Source organism: Mustela nigripes, chromosome X, assembly GCF_022355385.1.
Source record: "Mustela nigripes isolate SB6536 chromosome X, MUSNIG.SB6536, whole genome shotgun sequence".
NCBI classification, from domain to species: Eukaryota; Metazoa; Chordata; class Mammalia; order Carnivora; family Mustelidae; genus Mustela; species Mustela nigripes.
The window spans coordinates 67,059,231-67,074,624 of NC_081575.1; the positions used below are offsets into that span (position 1 = coordinate 67,059,231).

Consider the following 15,394-nt stretch of genomic DNA (forward strand, 5'->3'; position numbering starts at 1 on the left):
AAAAATATATATAGATATATATATATATATATATATATATATATATAAAGCAGTGCTTCTCAAGCCTTACTGTGCATAAGAATAACCTGGGAAACTTGCTAAAATGCAAACTGCTTCAGTTTGACAACTGAACAAACTGAAGCAACCTTCTTCAGTTTGACAACAGTAGGCCTGGAGTGGGACCCAAAATTCAACTAACAAGCTCCTAGGAGATGCTGATGCTGCTGGTCCGTGGACCACACTTTGAATAGCAAGGTTATAGTTGGTTGGTTGTTTTTTATTATTATTAACATAAAAGGAGGACACATATCCAAGTCTTTTAAGCATGGTGGAGAAAATAATTTGAACCTAATTATCCTCTCTCTTTCTCTTTAACCTGTCATGCTATGTAGTTCGTCCCACTGATTCAAATGTTAGCCCTGCTATCTCTATCCATGAGATCGGTGCTGTTGGGGCAACCAAAACAGAACGAACTGGGATAATGCAGTTAAAAAGTGAGATAAAGCAGGTAAGACATCTTGATATCTCGGGAGATGAGCTAGGATATTGTCATGTTTAAGAATCTTCTTTTGGAATCAGACTTTGTTGGGATGGTGTGTTTTGTTTCATATCCTGCATTTAATCAGAGCCATTTTTTTTTCAGGTGGAATTTCGTAGACTATCTGTCTCAACTGAGAGTCAGGTGAAACAACTAGGGACCCTTTAACATAATTTAACCTGCCTTTAGGCATGTATAACATGCATGAGTTCATGGCCTTTTTACAAATAAGATAATAAACCACACATCAGCTTGTTTGATTCTCCATTGTAACATTCATTTTGCAGATCATTTTCTTCTTCTAGACCAAACTATTTTACTAATTTTAGGAGGGAGGTAATTTGTTTCTGATAACAAGAAATTGAAACCCTGAATTCTTCTTGTTTAAATTAACATATAATTTTGGAATGAATTTTCTTTATGAAACTAGTCTCCAATTCCTTACTTTTAAGAACAGGTATTAGAGAGAACACCAGATGAGGTGAGGGCCTTTAAAAAAATCTACTTTCAGACATTGTCCCCAAATTAGATTTTTATCATTGTCATGATAGAGGCATATGGAAAGTATGTGGACACATAGAGGAAAAAACATCTAAATCAGCCTGGGAGTTGGTGGGAGTCCTCGAACATCATACTGTAGCCTCTTACTCATCTTTCCCTGCATATGAGAATAGGCAGATTATTGTGCTCTATATTTAACATAAACTTCCATAGCTTCTTTCAAAACTCTGGGAAATCATGTAATTTCAGAGTCTTTGAGTTGAGAAAGTACTGAGTGGGTCTCCCCCAGTAGCGCTTTTTATGAAAATCTTAAAACTACTCCTCCTGCCTTCCAAATTGATTTATGGTAGCTTGCAGAATTAGCACATCCAGAGGAGGAGAAACAAAATGGAAATTTTATTTGTTTGGGGTTTTGTAGGAATCAGAACCATTAAGGACAAGAATGAGGCCAATGCTTGAAGTTCAATTTGAAGGAAATTATTCAGATTTAGATTATGCAAGGGCAAGAACTGAATGGAATAAGAAACGGCTTTGAAATAGAAAAGTGGTCACTTCTACAGGTTTTTTGGCAGATAATTTGGATAATCTGAACATTTTTCTATCTGAAAGGTGAAAGAACTATGCTTCATACTGAAGAGTTAAACTGATGTTGTTGTCAAACAATCCTTGTTTTGGCCAAGGGTGATTGGCTAACCATTTTACAGTTGTTTATAGTCACACAGTATTACCTACAAGTTCATTATTTATTTAGAACTTGAACATGTTCCCAGCTAGATTACTATGATATTAAGGACTTGACCTATGCAGCTATATCATTTAATTCTTTTTTTACACATCCACTACCTATAGGACTTCAAGAGAGGCCAAATCATTAGGGCTGTAATTTTGATGATTGAGAGTGCTAAATTTTCATTACTTTCTAATTTCTAATTATTGATTTCTGTCTTTACCTGCCTCTCTGGTATTTCATATTGTTCTAAATCCTTTTCTCTACCACTCACCAATGCCCTTTTTTCTGATCATGGAAAAAATATTTTTAAGGGTCGGTATTTTTTTGTTTGTTTTGTTTTGCTTTTGGTTTTGGTTTTACTCTTTACCATGACTTCTAGAGTAAGGCTATTGCATCAGCGTTTTAAATAACATGCTGGCTAGCTACTTGAATTGTCTGTAATTTTATTCTACTAATAACTTTTAAAAACACAAATGTTTGCCTTGCCTCATCCCTTTGAAAATCTTATTTTGTCAATTTTTTTTTTATAGTCCAATGGTGGTCATCCCTTGGGTATAGATTTGATGTCATCGTCTTTTCTGGTAACTGCTGTTATATTATATACCAATCATAAGTGCTTTGAGTGTGCTGTTATGTAAGTCATGACATATACTGACTGACTGAAAAGATAAACAAATGAATCAAGAACAAAAAAATAAGTATATAAATCAACTTCATGTGTGGGAATAAAATCTTTCTATTTGTTTTCCCAAAAGGGTAGGGAAGGAGATTCAACTCCAGCCTCTTCTATTTCAGAAAGCAAAATTCAATTTAATAAGTACTTGCTAAGTGTCTGTTTATACACTTATTCTTTCAAATACTATAATTAATCGCATGCCTACTATCTGCCAGGCACTGTGCTGGATAGTATCAGCAACCCCTAGGAACTTCTTAAAAATGTAAAATCTTGATCCCTACCCTAGGCCTACTGAATTAGAAAGGTTTGGGTGAGGCCTAGCAATCTGTGCTTTAATAAACTTTCTAGGTGATTCTGAAGCACTTTTAAGTCTGAAAACCACTGGATTGGCTATTGTTCTGATTATTAATTTATTTAGTTAATATTAATTGAGTGCCAGTTTTGTGCCAGGCACTGGAAATACAATAGAGAACAAAACATATTTCGTCCTTGCACTCATGAAGGTTACATTTTATGTTTTATTTATTTGTTTAGTTGACAGAGATCACAAGTAGGCCTAGAGGCAGGCAGAGAGAGAGGAAGGGAAGCAGGCTCCTCCCTGAGCAAAGAGCCCAACACGGGGCTCAATCGCAGGACCCTGGGACCAGGACCTGAGCCGAAGGCAGAGGCTTTAACCCACTGAGCCACCCAGGTGCCCCATGAAGGTTACATTTTAGGAAGACTGATCTCCGATTAAATGTCGTTGGTTTAAATCAATGATTCATAATGTAATGGACTATGATTTCAGATTTCTTAAACTGAAGATATTAAGGCAACTCCAACTTTGGTTTTTTTTTTTTTAAGATTGTATTAGCTATCATGGGTCCCTTGAATTTCCATATGAATATTAGGATAAGCTCATCAATTTCTGCAAAGAACCCAGTTGGGATTATGATGATTGTGTGCAATCTGTAGATAAATTTCAAGAGTATTGCCATCTTAACAATGTTAAGTCTTCTGGGGGCACCTGGGTGGCTCAGTGGGTTAAAGCCTCTGCTTTCGGCTCGGGTCATGATCCCAGGGTCTTGGGATCAAGCCCCGCATTGGGCTCTCTGCTCGGCAGGGAGCCTGCTTCCTCCTCTCTCTCTGCCTGCCTCTCTGCCTGCTTGTGGTCTCTGTCTGTCAGTTAAATAAATAAAATCTTTAAAAAAAAAAAAACAATGTTAAGTCTTCTGACCTATGAACATGGGATTTCTTTCCACTCTGTAATTTCTTTCAACGTGTCTTAAAGTTTTCAGAGTATACGTTTTATCCTTCTTTCATTAAATTTATTCCTACGTATTTTATTCTTTCAGATGCTATTTTAAATGAGATTGTTTTCTTAATTTCATTTTCAGATTATTGATTGCTACTATTTAGAAATATGGTTGCTTTTATACTGATCTTATATTGTACAATTTTACTGAACTCATTTATTAGTTCTAATTGCTTTTTTGTGAATTCATTCTATATAAGATCATGTCACCTGCAGATATAGTTTTACTTCTTCCTTTCCATTCTGGATGATGTTTATTCCTTTTCTTGCTTAATATCACTGGCTAGAAACTCTGTTACTATGCTGATCAGAAGAAGCAAGAGTAAAAAACATCTTTTTTTGAGAGAGAGAGAAAGAGAAAACATAGATGGGGAGAGGGGGAGGGGCAAAGGGAAGAGGGAGAAAGAGAATCATAAACACCTCCACTTCCAGCACGAAGACTGATGCAGCACTTGATCTCTCAACCCCGAGATCATGACCTGAGCCAAAATCAAAAGGTGGATGCTTAACCAACCAAACCACCCAGGCATCCCTACTTCTCTTTTAATACAAATATTTATAACATAAATTTCTATTTAAGCACTGCTTTAGCATCCCTTAAGTTTTTCTATGCTGTGTTTTCATTGATCTCAGAGTGTTTTCTAATTTTCCTTGTGATTTTTTTCTTAAACCACCAGTTATTTAGGGGTATATTATCTGATTTCCACATATTTGTAAATTTCCTAAATTTCCTTCTGTTACTGATTTCTAATTTCACTGTAGTCAGAGGACATGCTTGGTATGATTTCAGTTCTTTTAATTTGACTGAAGCTTGTGTTGAAAGCACCAGACTAAGGCATAGACCAGCTAGAAGTTTAACAGAGATAACCAAGGATAGAGACAGCTAAGAACCTCCTAGATGATCAATATTTCTATGGCTCCTTTTAAGTATCACTAGATTGCTTTCTAAAAAGATTGTATCTGTTTACATTGTTGCTAGCTATTCACAAGTCTACTGGCTTCACTGTAACTTCTTTATCTTGGAAGTTACACTTAATATGTGGTTTCTAATTCTATAGTGTGTTTATTACTCTGTTCAGAGGAACAGAGATGACTTTTTCTTCATGTTCTTTCCTCCCCTTTTCTCCCAAGTCACCTGGAACACCTGTGGCTTCAAGTAGTGGGCCTTTTCCTAGTGCATTTGGTCAACAGACATCTAAAGATAATCGTCAAGGTCAGTGGCAACGTCGAAGAAGGCTAGATGGAGCACTGAACAGAGTGCCAGTTGGATTTTATCAAAAAGTATGGAAAGTTTTACAGAAGGTGAGAATAACATTGTAGACATCTCTTTATTTTCCCCCTTGGTATCCTCAGGCCCTTTGGTTGGGATATGACATGACTGTGACATCACCACAATTATATAAATGTCATAAGCTCTTATGGACAAAACATAGAAGAAGATCTCATTAGCAAAGTTATTTGGGGTTTTTTTTGGTATTATTTATGATTCAGTCTCTTTCTATTATTGTTGTTATAGTCTTGTTTATAAATTAGATTTCAAAAATCATGGCTTCTCTGCTGTTGGCCATAGTTGAACATTGTCAGACATTGTGATACATTTGCTGCTTATCAAATTTGGCCACAAAGAGCCCACTTTCTTTGTAGCTACTGTAGAGTGGAAATGTTTTTTTGTAGCAATGTGCTGACACTATTGTGAAATGACTGTGGTATCTGAGGAGTTAGTGTAAGAATCTATTAAATTTTTTCTTGGATGAAAACTACCAAATAAATCCAAGATCCTAGTGATGCTAATGGCCCAAAGACTCTGTTGGCATGGCCAATTTTTGTTTTTCTTTAAAAGGCTTAGCTTGCCAAAGATAGTTAAGGGGACCTCACACCATTATGACTGTGACAACTTTAGAGGGCCAGGCAGTCCACTGTATTCATTCATGGGTCTCATTTATAGTTTCTTAGATGCCACTTTCTGCCTCATTACCGTTGACAAGGACCTGAAGAAAATTTCATCCAGAACTTCAAACCCTTTAGTTACATTTTCCCCCTTAGTATACTGATATTCATTCTTCTAGGGACAGAAACAGGTGATCTTTGGGAAAGGTAAAAGTTGATTCTTCAGACTACCAGCTCTGGCAATCTTCTTTTCAAAGAGTACTTAAAACTTTCTTTCCTCTCTCTAACATCTACAGACAGGTATTTTATCTGTACAGTTATGCCTGTGCTGTGGCAATTCTATTTCACAAACATGTAGTAAGTGCTGTTCTACCCCAGATACATGGAAGGTATGTGTTTTTGTCATCAGGGAGTTTAATCCATAGTTACTTTCTTAAATAGCAGCGATAATGCAAAGCTAAGATGTGTTATGATAAAGGTGCAAAACCTTAAGGCCTTGAGACTGTAAGAAAAGGAACATTTAAATGACTAGGAAGATTGACTATTTTGTGGCAGAATCAAACCCTGGACTTGGAACCCTCATGTAAGAGGAAAAACAAATGCCCTCTGCTTTGTCATTCCACTCCTTTTAGAGGATGAATGTAACATAATTACTTTGCACATATGCTTGCAGGCTGGTAATTCTCTGTACAAAGACTGTCATTTGGCATATGAAACATGGGATGGAAGTATCTGGTACTAGAGTCAGTAAACCTATGGGATTGGAATCTTTGTGGCTTACTATATACTGTTTTGACTTACGTAACATCTAAAATGGCAAATCATGGGGCACCTGGGTGGCTCAGTGGGGTAAGCCACTGCCTTCGGCTCAGGTCATGATCTCAGGGTCCTGGGATCGAGTCCAGCATCGGGCACTCTGCTCAGCAGGGAGCCTGCTTCCTCCTCTCTCTCTCTCTGCCTGCCTCTATGCCTCTATGTGATCTCTCTCTGTCAAATAAATAAATAAAATCTTTAAAAAAAATAAAAAAAATAAAATGGCAAGTCATTAATTCCCATTGCTTTTTAATAAATGAGTTGATGGTGAGAGAGAAGATAAAATGTCATTCATTTATGTAGTATTTCTTAAGCATCTGCTGTGCACTAGGCAGAGTCCTAGGTGTTAACAGCGAAAGAGCAAAGAACAAAATAGACAACAATCTCTGCCCTTATGGTGCTTGCATTCCCCCAGGGAGAGACAAACAATAGAGAATAAACATAATAAATAAGTAAATTATCTAGAATGTTAAAAGATGATAAGTACTATGGAAAAAGTACTGCGACATGAGGGCATCATCAACAGTGCTGATGGGGGATGCTTCACTAGAAAATACGGTAACTATACATGTCTGCAAGTGCAGGTTTTGAGTTTTCTTCAGCCTAAAAATCTTTCTGAAAGCCAATTAGTGATGCGTCTGGGACCTAGCATGAGACCTCTCAGATAGTCTCTGAATCTTTGGGGCTAGTCTCTCCCAAAAGGTAGACCTTCTCTATCTTTCCCACTCCTTTAAATAGAGGGTAAACCCTGCATGTCCTATAGTCCACCCATGCTTCTTGCCACACAGTAATTACAACCCATTGGCAAGGATACTTGGGCTGCAGGGCCTTTCACTGGCCTGGGATTACTCAGCATCTACCCAATGGAGCATACTTAGAAATACTAAGTGTCTCCTCACAGGCCCCAGTTGTCAGTATATCCTTGGTGACAACATGTCTTTGCTGTCTTGCAGTGTCACGGACTCTCTGTGGAAGGTTTTGTGCTTCCTTCTTCAACCACTAGAGAGGTGAGATTTTGTGTCTTTCACATTTATGTGACTGATTGTATAGCTAAAGTATTTCAGGGATCATTTTTTAAAATAATTGTTCTATGACTCCAAATCAACTAAATGTGGGGTGCATTAGAAGAAAAGAGAGAATGTTTTTTGAAAACAGAATGGGACTATGAGAGAGTAATTACATATTTTATGAATTATATAAGGACAGCCTCATTTAGTGGTTGACTAAATTAGGCTGGTTTGTGTGAGTGTGGCCAGAGTCAGAGAGGACAGACAAGATGGAGATCTAAGAATGGATGACCTCTCATGTTCCCATCCTTCTCATCCCCACCTTTCTCTAGTAGGGTTCCTGTAGACTTTCAGATGATGAACTAGTGGTCCTCAGCTCAAACTGTATGCCACAGCAACCTGAGCGCCCACCTCGAATTTAGCAGATTAAAATTTCCAGGGATGGGGCCTGAGCATCAGTACTTAAAAAAAAAATCCTTAGAATGAGCCTAATATGTAACTATGGTTGGAAAACATTGCCATGAACTACACACATATGTTATCAGGTGCCTTTATATTTCCCTCTGGCCCAATCACATTGAAATGATAAAAATAGCCTTTATACAAAACCAACAAAGGAACTAGAATTAGCAAATTAGGAATAGTAAGATTGCATAGTGGAAAATTTTCAAAAACACTGGCGTTGTTGCAGATAATGGCTGGAGGGGCCAGGGGAGAAAGCTAATGCTATGCTTCAGGGTTTCCCTCTTACCTAGAGGCCTCTTCTCTAATAAAGAACACCGTGTCTTCTATTTGTTCTTTCTCTGCTTTTAAGCAAGATTGAAATATTAGTGTAATTAATAACAATACATACCTGAATGGTACCTTTACGAGTCTTCAAAGTACCTTCACATGCTCTTTTCTTTGATCTTCAACACAGGTATATGAGACAGCCCAAAGAAGGGATCGTAATTCCCAATTTATAGAAAAGGAAACAAATTAAGGGAAACAAATTGCTCAAGGTCATAAAACTAGTAACTGACAAAGACAGGACTTGAACCTTGGCCTTTAAAGCCCAAATCTCTGGGCTGCCTGGGTGGCTCAGTCATTGAGCATCTACCTTAGGCTCAGGTCATGATCTTGGGGTCCTGGGATCGAGCCCCACATCGGGCTCCCTGCTCAGCAGGAAGCCTGCTTCTCCCTCTCTCACTCCCCCTGCTTTATTCCCTCTCTCACTGTCTCTCTCTGTGTGTCAAATAAATAAATGAAATCTTTTAAAAAACAAAAATAAAGTCCAAATCTCCAGTGCCACCATATACTCAATACAGTTTTACCCAAACTTATTCCTCAATCCTGTTCACCCTAAAGTTACTTTTTTATTTCTTCCTGCCTGCCCATTTTAATCTAACAGTATATAAATGTTCTACATAATTCTAGTCATCATGTAAATACAACTTTAAGTTCAACTTAGATTTTTCTTTTATGCACAGTCGTCATATTTACTCTCTTAAATGACTCTATAAAAACTCATGAAGTTGCTGTCCCATGATGTGCCATTATTTACACAACCATTCCCGTGTTTAGATTACTTTTGGTTTTACACTTGTGACATGCTGCTGTAAACACTCTTGCACATGGGGCCATTTTTTCCCTCTCTTGAATTATTAACTTAGGATGAAGGCTCTGAAATAGGACTGTGGGTTAGAGGGCACTGACACTTTTATGACTCTTGTTATTCATTGCCATATTGCCTTCCAAAAAGATTGAACCAATTTACTCACTCAGGTACTTTGAAGGAGACTGAGCAGAGCTCTTGGCTACTCTGTTTTTACTGCCTTTCAGAATAGGCGATTGATGCCTCCCAGATGATGGGCTCTTAGAAATTGATTCTATTTTTCTCTATCACAGATGACTCCAGGCGAGATTAAATTCTCTGTTCATGTGGAGTCGGTCTTGAATCGTGTACCTCAGCCCGAGTACCGCCAGCTTCTGGTTGAAGCCATCCTTGTCCTCACTATGATGGCAGATATTGAAATTCATAGCATAGGAAGCATCATTGCTGTGGAAAAAATAGTACATATTGCTAATGACTTGTTCCTTCAAGAACAGGTAAGCAAACGGCAACAACCCTGTTGTTTCCTCACAGGGGAATGTCTGACACTAATCTGACTGCAGAGCGCTTCATGAAGCCAAGGTCACTCTCTTGCACTCTCTTTCTCATAGCTCTCTTCTGGGCCCCCTTTGTAGTGAGTGGCTTTGAGCTCTGAGGGCTAAAGAAGTAGGTGGTGGGAGGACCTCTGTCTTTCACCAAGTGTTTTGCTATTGTATTAGATGGTAAAGTTGCCCAGAACTCATGAGGCTTTTATGCTTTTCATCATATTTCATTCTTATCAATTGATTTTCTGTAGCAAGAAGGACTTAGTAAGAAACTGTGGGATAGCATATCCTTTTTTGGACTATTAAGGAAAAGAGGTTTGATTTTTGCCCTGGTTTTGGTTTTGTTTTTGCATTCACTACTTACCTATAGGACAATATTAAAGTGAAACTTTTAATTCTACATTTAAAATTTTTCTTAATAGATCTTCTTTCAGGAAATTAACCCCGTTTAAGAAATGCAAACTTTTTATTGAAAGCTTTCCAAATGTTTCCTAGATGAAGAGTAGGAATACTAAGGTGAAGGCCATGCACTGTTGTCAACAGGAAGATCTCCAAAATGTGTTAATAGGTGTTTCGTTTTATTCGGCACTGTGGGGGAATGCAAAAGAAATCAAAATTATTTTTATTTTCCAGGACAGTCCTCATTTTAAAGATTCTGGATTGCTTTTAGTCCACATATCAAAAAGAAAAAATGTGATCCCTTTTAGGCATAAACTCTAGCTTGGAAAGCTTACAGTCTATTTGAATTAAGTTGACTTGGAAAGAAATCAGGATCAAATGCAAGATAAAATAATATGGGTTGAAATCAGTGGTACTAGAAAGATTCAGACCAAAGTCCTTCTGGGGTGATTTGTCGTTATTAACATTTGACACTTAACAGACACAACTCATTTAATTAACTGTTATCTTTAACTTTCAAGAATTCTAAGCAATCAATACAAACAGTGCTATAGGACTGGGGACCTAGTGAAAACTGCATGTACAGAAATTCATATTTAACATATTGTGCCAAACTCTGATCCCTTCCCACCTAAACAGCCTAAGACCCAACTAGTTGGCAATGGGGAGGAGGCTCTGAGTTATCCTAATCAGGACTTTAATCAGTAGGATAAGTAATCTTGCCTTTCCCCTGTGTTCTCCCACCCTTAAAAACCAAACAGAAAACCCTCGGTGCCGATGACACCATGTTGGCCAAGGATCCTGCGTCTGGCATCTGTACTCTTCTGTATGACAGTGCACCCAGTGGCAGGTTTGGCACCATGACCTACCTCTCCAAGGCAGCTGCCACCTACGTGCAGGAGTTCCTGCCCCACAGCATCTGCGCCATGCAGTGAGGCCTTTGGGCCCTTGCTGCTGGGAGCCTTTTGACAGCTGGTTCCTGACTCCATTGATCGTGCATGAGACTGAAGCATGTCGGCCTGATCACTCCTCCCCTGCCCTTTTCCATTCCATCCCACCCAAGAAGAACAGAAAGTTCTGATAAACTAATTGCTTTAGAAGTGAACCATGGCCTGGGGGATACGCTGCCCCCCCCCCCCCGGCTCTCCGTCCTAGGCCTTAATTCTTTCACAGTTCCTGAGAGTTTGCATGTGTTTTTATTCTCTAGATCTGTTACAAACGTAGTTTTCTAACTACTGTTTGGAGTTTACCGCTGAAGTTTGGTTTTTCTCATGTGTAGTTTTATTGTGTGAATGAGTGGGGGCTGCTTTGGGACATTCTTCCAAGTGGGTAAACCCTGAATTGTTGGATTTTTATACTGCCGTAACTTGGAAATACCTATTCTAAGTGCCTTTTCTGGGGAAAAGAGAGTACCAGATCGTTGTTTCCTTCTTTACTCACATTTTGCCTCCCACAGAGTGGTGAACTCCTTTCTGTGTAGAATTATCCTCCCTGTTTTTGTCTTCTCTGTATCTGCATACATAATTGCTACTCTCCCTTTGGGGAAATATCAAAAAATGCAAGTGCAGCATCTATATTTAAGAATTTCTGTATTAATTACAGAAATTGATGAAGAATTGTGAAGATAACTGGTACTCAGAGATGTATTTGTAGCAGAAAATATAGAATAACCTGGGAGCCAGGAGCCCAGTTCCCAAAAGGAAAGGAAAAGAGAAGATGCCTGTGTGGCATCTTACACCAGGGGAGTAGAGAAGGAATCAGAAGTTGGTTATTGCCCTGAAGAGAGCCTTGTGCTCCAACCTTTGTCTATGAAGAGTGGGCCGACACACAGCACTCATGGCAATTGAAGTCTCTGTCTTTGGCACACTGGAACCCGGCAGTCCAGTCTACAGCTGCCTTACCAAGCAGTCCTTCCTTGGTGGTCCTTACTTGTGTCTCTGTCTCACTCGCCTACTCACTTTCTCCAGCATCCAGCCCTAGACCTGCCAGCAACTCCCTGCCTTCCTATCTGTTCTGAAATTCCTCACTTGCATTTTCACTCACTGATTCTAGTTAGTGTTCGTAGCTATGCATATTTTGGTGTCTGTGGGCTTCTCTCTGTTTCTTGTAAATGCCTATATTTGGGTACATGTCTAAGCATACATGGCAATTTTTCTAAATATAAGTAGTTTCGATGTGTCTGTATATTTCTCTGTATCTACACTGGGCAGACTATGTAAATACGTGTTTGTTACATGGATGGGGGGTGACCGTGGCCTCCAGGCTGACGTACCCAGGGTAATGGAGGGCTCCTTAAGTCATTTTCCCTAGTCCCATGTTAAAGTAGCCTTGTTTGAAGAATGCTTCTCCTAACTTTCCGCCTTAGTTCAGGCTGCTGTAATAGAAGACAGTAGACTGGGTAGCTTAGACCACAACCACTCATTTTCCAAGTCTCTGGAGGCTGAGGGGGTCCAGGGTGGAGGCACCAGCAGATTCAACACCTGCTGAGGACCATCTTCCTGGATTGCAAAGGCCACCTTCCTGCAGTCTTCACATGGCAGAGAAAGGGATGGGCAGGGCAGGTACTCTCATCTCTTCTGCTTCTCAATAAGGGCACTAATTTTGTCATGGGACGAAATTACTTCATCTAATCCTGATTACCTTCGAAAAGCTCCCACCTCTAAGTACCATCACACTGGGGATAAGACTTCAAGGTATGAATATCAGAGGAAGATACATATTCAGTCCATAGCCCTCTCCTTCCCCTTATTTATGTGTAAAAACTCTACTTAAATTCCCTGTTTGCACTCAAGTAACTGCCTACACAATCCTTTCCTTTCTCTCAGAGTTTTCATATTTTTCTCCAAGAATGGGGATGGGGACACGGAGCACTTTAAACAATTCTCACTGAACCAGTGACAATCTTTTGAATACATGAATAAGTGAGCATAGGAAATAGGGTGAGAGAAAACAGATAGTGGAAATAGATAGATAGAGGATAGAGGATAGAAGATAGAGGATGGCTGACCTCTTTAGTAGGTCTCTTAGAGCAAATGGAAATACACAGTACGTAGCTCTCGGATCACGTGATTTTCTAATCGCTGATAAAGAGAATTTACAACCTGTTCTGAAACTGTTGGTCTTTTCACTGGCTGCGAGCATGCACAAACCACAGGAAGTACGTCTGGAGTGGCACCAGGTGAAAACCGCCACTCTCTCCCCTGCTAAGCTAAGTTGCCTGAACTAACCCATCACTATGCTCTCCATACAATGCTACTTCACACTGAAAGCAACTTTTTGGAAAACTCTATTTGTGTTTTCTTCATTTTAAGCATGTGGTACTAAAAGACACCTTGGACCTTTTTTTTAAAAGCTCTTATGTTTTGAAAATAGAATTAAAAATAGGAATGTCCAATTAAATCACATCTGATGCCAGTGTGCCAAATTTTATGTGGTTTTTTGTGATTGGAGTTTCTTTGGTGGCTCTCTTTTACATACTCTGTTTAACTGTACAGTACAGCCAAAGCTCACTAATTGGGTCAAAGTGGAATAATATTAACACAGAAATCCTATATTATACATTATAGAACATGTTAGATAATATATGTAAAGAAATGCACTTTTATCTTTCAAACACATACCCACTCAAAACTAGGTTCACTAAATTAAAATGGGCTTAGTGACATCTTTAAGGGACCTGTTCTCTTTTTTTTCCCCAAGTTTTTATTTAAATTAGTTACCTTACAGTGCTGTATTGGTTTCAGGAGTAGATTCTAGTGATTCATCACTACATATAACACCCAGAGCTCCTCATAATGATAGGGGACCTGTTCTGATGAATGAATAAGACTGATTTTTACTCAGAATTACAACTGTGTGCAAATGGTGCTTCTGTACCACTGGAGGGTACTTAAAGATAATTTGGTCTCCTAAGTATTATAAATATTTGGCAGAATCTTCTTTATACTACCTATTAACCTTTGTGTAACAAGTGAGGGTTTATTCAGTAAGGATGAACCAGTCTCCAGTCCCATCCTGGTTAATTAGGTTTTACTACACTGTGGGAATTTTATGCAACTGGTGGGGAAAAAGTTGTTGTTCTTAGCCACAGCTCACAAAAACCTCTACTATCCCCCATTGCACTTCCCAGTTAGTGTAGGTGCCTAGTACCTACACTAATGCAGTGGAGATAAATACAGTGTTGTCCACATTTAGTCTTCATTTCCTATTAAACCTGAGTGACCTTAGGGCTTGGTTTGCCCAGGACAGTCTCCATTTATGCCTGTTGTCCTGGCATAATTATTAATAGCACTCTTTGTCACTCTCAAAAGTGTCCCCAGTTTGGATGATACGATTGCCCTATATTTAGCAGAAGTCTGATTTCTTTTAAGGCTAGGCTTCAAGGGGCACCTGGGTGGCTCAGTGGGTTAAAGCCTCTTCCTTCGGCTCAGGTCACGATCCCAGGGTCCTGGGATCGAGCCCCACGTCGGGCTCTCTGCTCCTCAGGGAGCCTGCTTTCTCCCCTCTCTCTGCCTGCCTCTCTGCCTGCTTGTGATTTCCCTCTCTGTCAAATAAATAAAATCTAAAAAAAAAAAAAAAAAAGGGTAGGCCTCAAAACCAAGGACCTATTCTCAAACCACAAGCAATACTCTTGCAGTAGTGGTGTGGGGTAAGGAAACAGTGCGGGGAGACTTTCCTCCAAATTAGGGAATACTTGGCATAATATCTCTTGGATGATAACCAATATTTGAGTGCTTACCAAATGCCAGACATTGTTATAAGGCAGCAGGTATGAACCACCTTATTCTATCTTCACAATTACCGTGTGAGATGACAATGGCATTGTCATTCCCATGTTACAGAGGAGGGAACTGAGGTGCTGAGAACTTAAGCAAACTGTTCAAGATCAAACAGCTCGTGAGTGGTACAGCTGGGATTTGAGCCCAAGCAGTCTGACTCTAGAGTTCACCTTCTCAACAATGAAATTCTCCAAGGAAAAGACATTAAAACAAGGGTCAGTCTGTTAAGTACAGTTGAGGCATCAGTGGGCAGATTGTATGGACAGAAATGAACAAAGAAGGTAGCCAGAGGAGTAGTGCCTTTTTAACGTGTTTGCTTCCCCTTCTGCCTGTTTCTGCTAGCAAGTGAAAACAGGAGAGATAACTAAAAGAAGTGGCACAGCCCAACCTGACCTTGCTGGTTCAAAAACTAGCTTTAACAATAATGGTTGAAGAGAGTGAGTCAAGGAATTTACCCAGGGTCACCACAGCAGTAAACTTTGGAGCCAAAATTCAACCTCCTTCCTTTGAACTTAAAGTCTTTCGATTACAAATCCAGTGCTTTGAGAAGGGTTTTCTTCCCAATTTAAGGACCATCTGGGGCTTAAGCATGTGGCAAATTGAGATTAGGGACCTGTGGCATGGATTGTGCTCCA

At 39.3% G+C, this 15,394-nt stretch overlaps 1 protein-coding gene and 1 long non-coding RNA gene across 6 annotated transcripts in view; one reads left to right on the forward strand and one right to left on the reverse strand.

Annotated features, from left to right (window-relative positions):
• LOC132007471 (uncharacterized) overlaps window positions 1–9,327 on the reverse strand; it is an 11,218-nt gene extending 1,891 nt beyond the window's left edge. Inside the window, exons 1-2 of the long non-coding RNA XR_009401364.1 lie at window positions 9,207–9,327; window positions 8,300–8,354 (exon numbers count right to left, since the gene is read on the reverse strand). This is a non-coding gene — a long non-coding RNA (uncharacterized LOC132007471). The remainder of the gene's footprint in view (window positions 1–8,299; window positions 8,355–9,206) is intronic.
• The window catches only part of PHKA1 (phosphorylase kinase regulatory subunit alpha 1), a 146,432-nt gene extending 133,034 nt beyond the window's left edge, over window positions 1–13,398 (forward strand). For 2 of the 5 annotated variants that reach the window (XM_059385631.1, XM_059385634.1), the window contains 7 exons: window positions 393–508; window positions 644–682; window positions 2,300–2,350; window positions 4,871–5,041; window positions 7,393–7,446; window positions 9,334–9,534; window positions 10,743–13,398. In XM_059385631.1, the coding sequence (XP_059241614.1) occupies window positions 393–508; window positions 644–682; window positions 2,300–2,350; window positions 4,871–5,041; window positions 7,393–7,446; window positions 9,334–9,534; window positions 10,743–10,916 (806 nt within the window). In that variant the 3' untranslated portion in view covers window positions 10,917–13,398. The remainder of the gene's footprint in view (window positions 1–392; window positions 509–643; window positions 683–2,299; window positions 2,351–4,870; window positions 5,042–7,392; window positions 7,447–9,333; window positions 9,535–10,742) is intronic. The other 3 variants (XM_059385633.1, XM_059385635.1, XM_059385632.1) reach the window with 2 other exon arrangements.
• The last annotated feature ends 1,996 nt before the right edge of the window (window positions 13,399–15,394 follow it).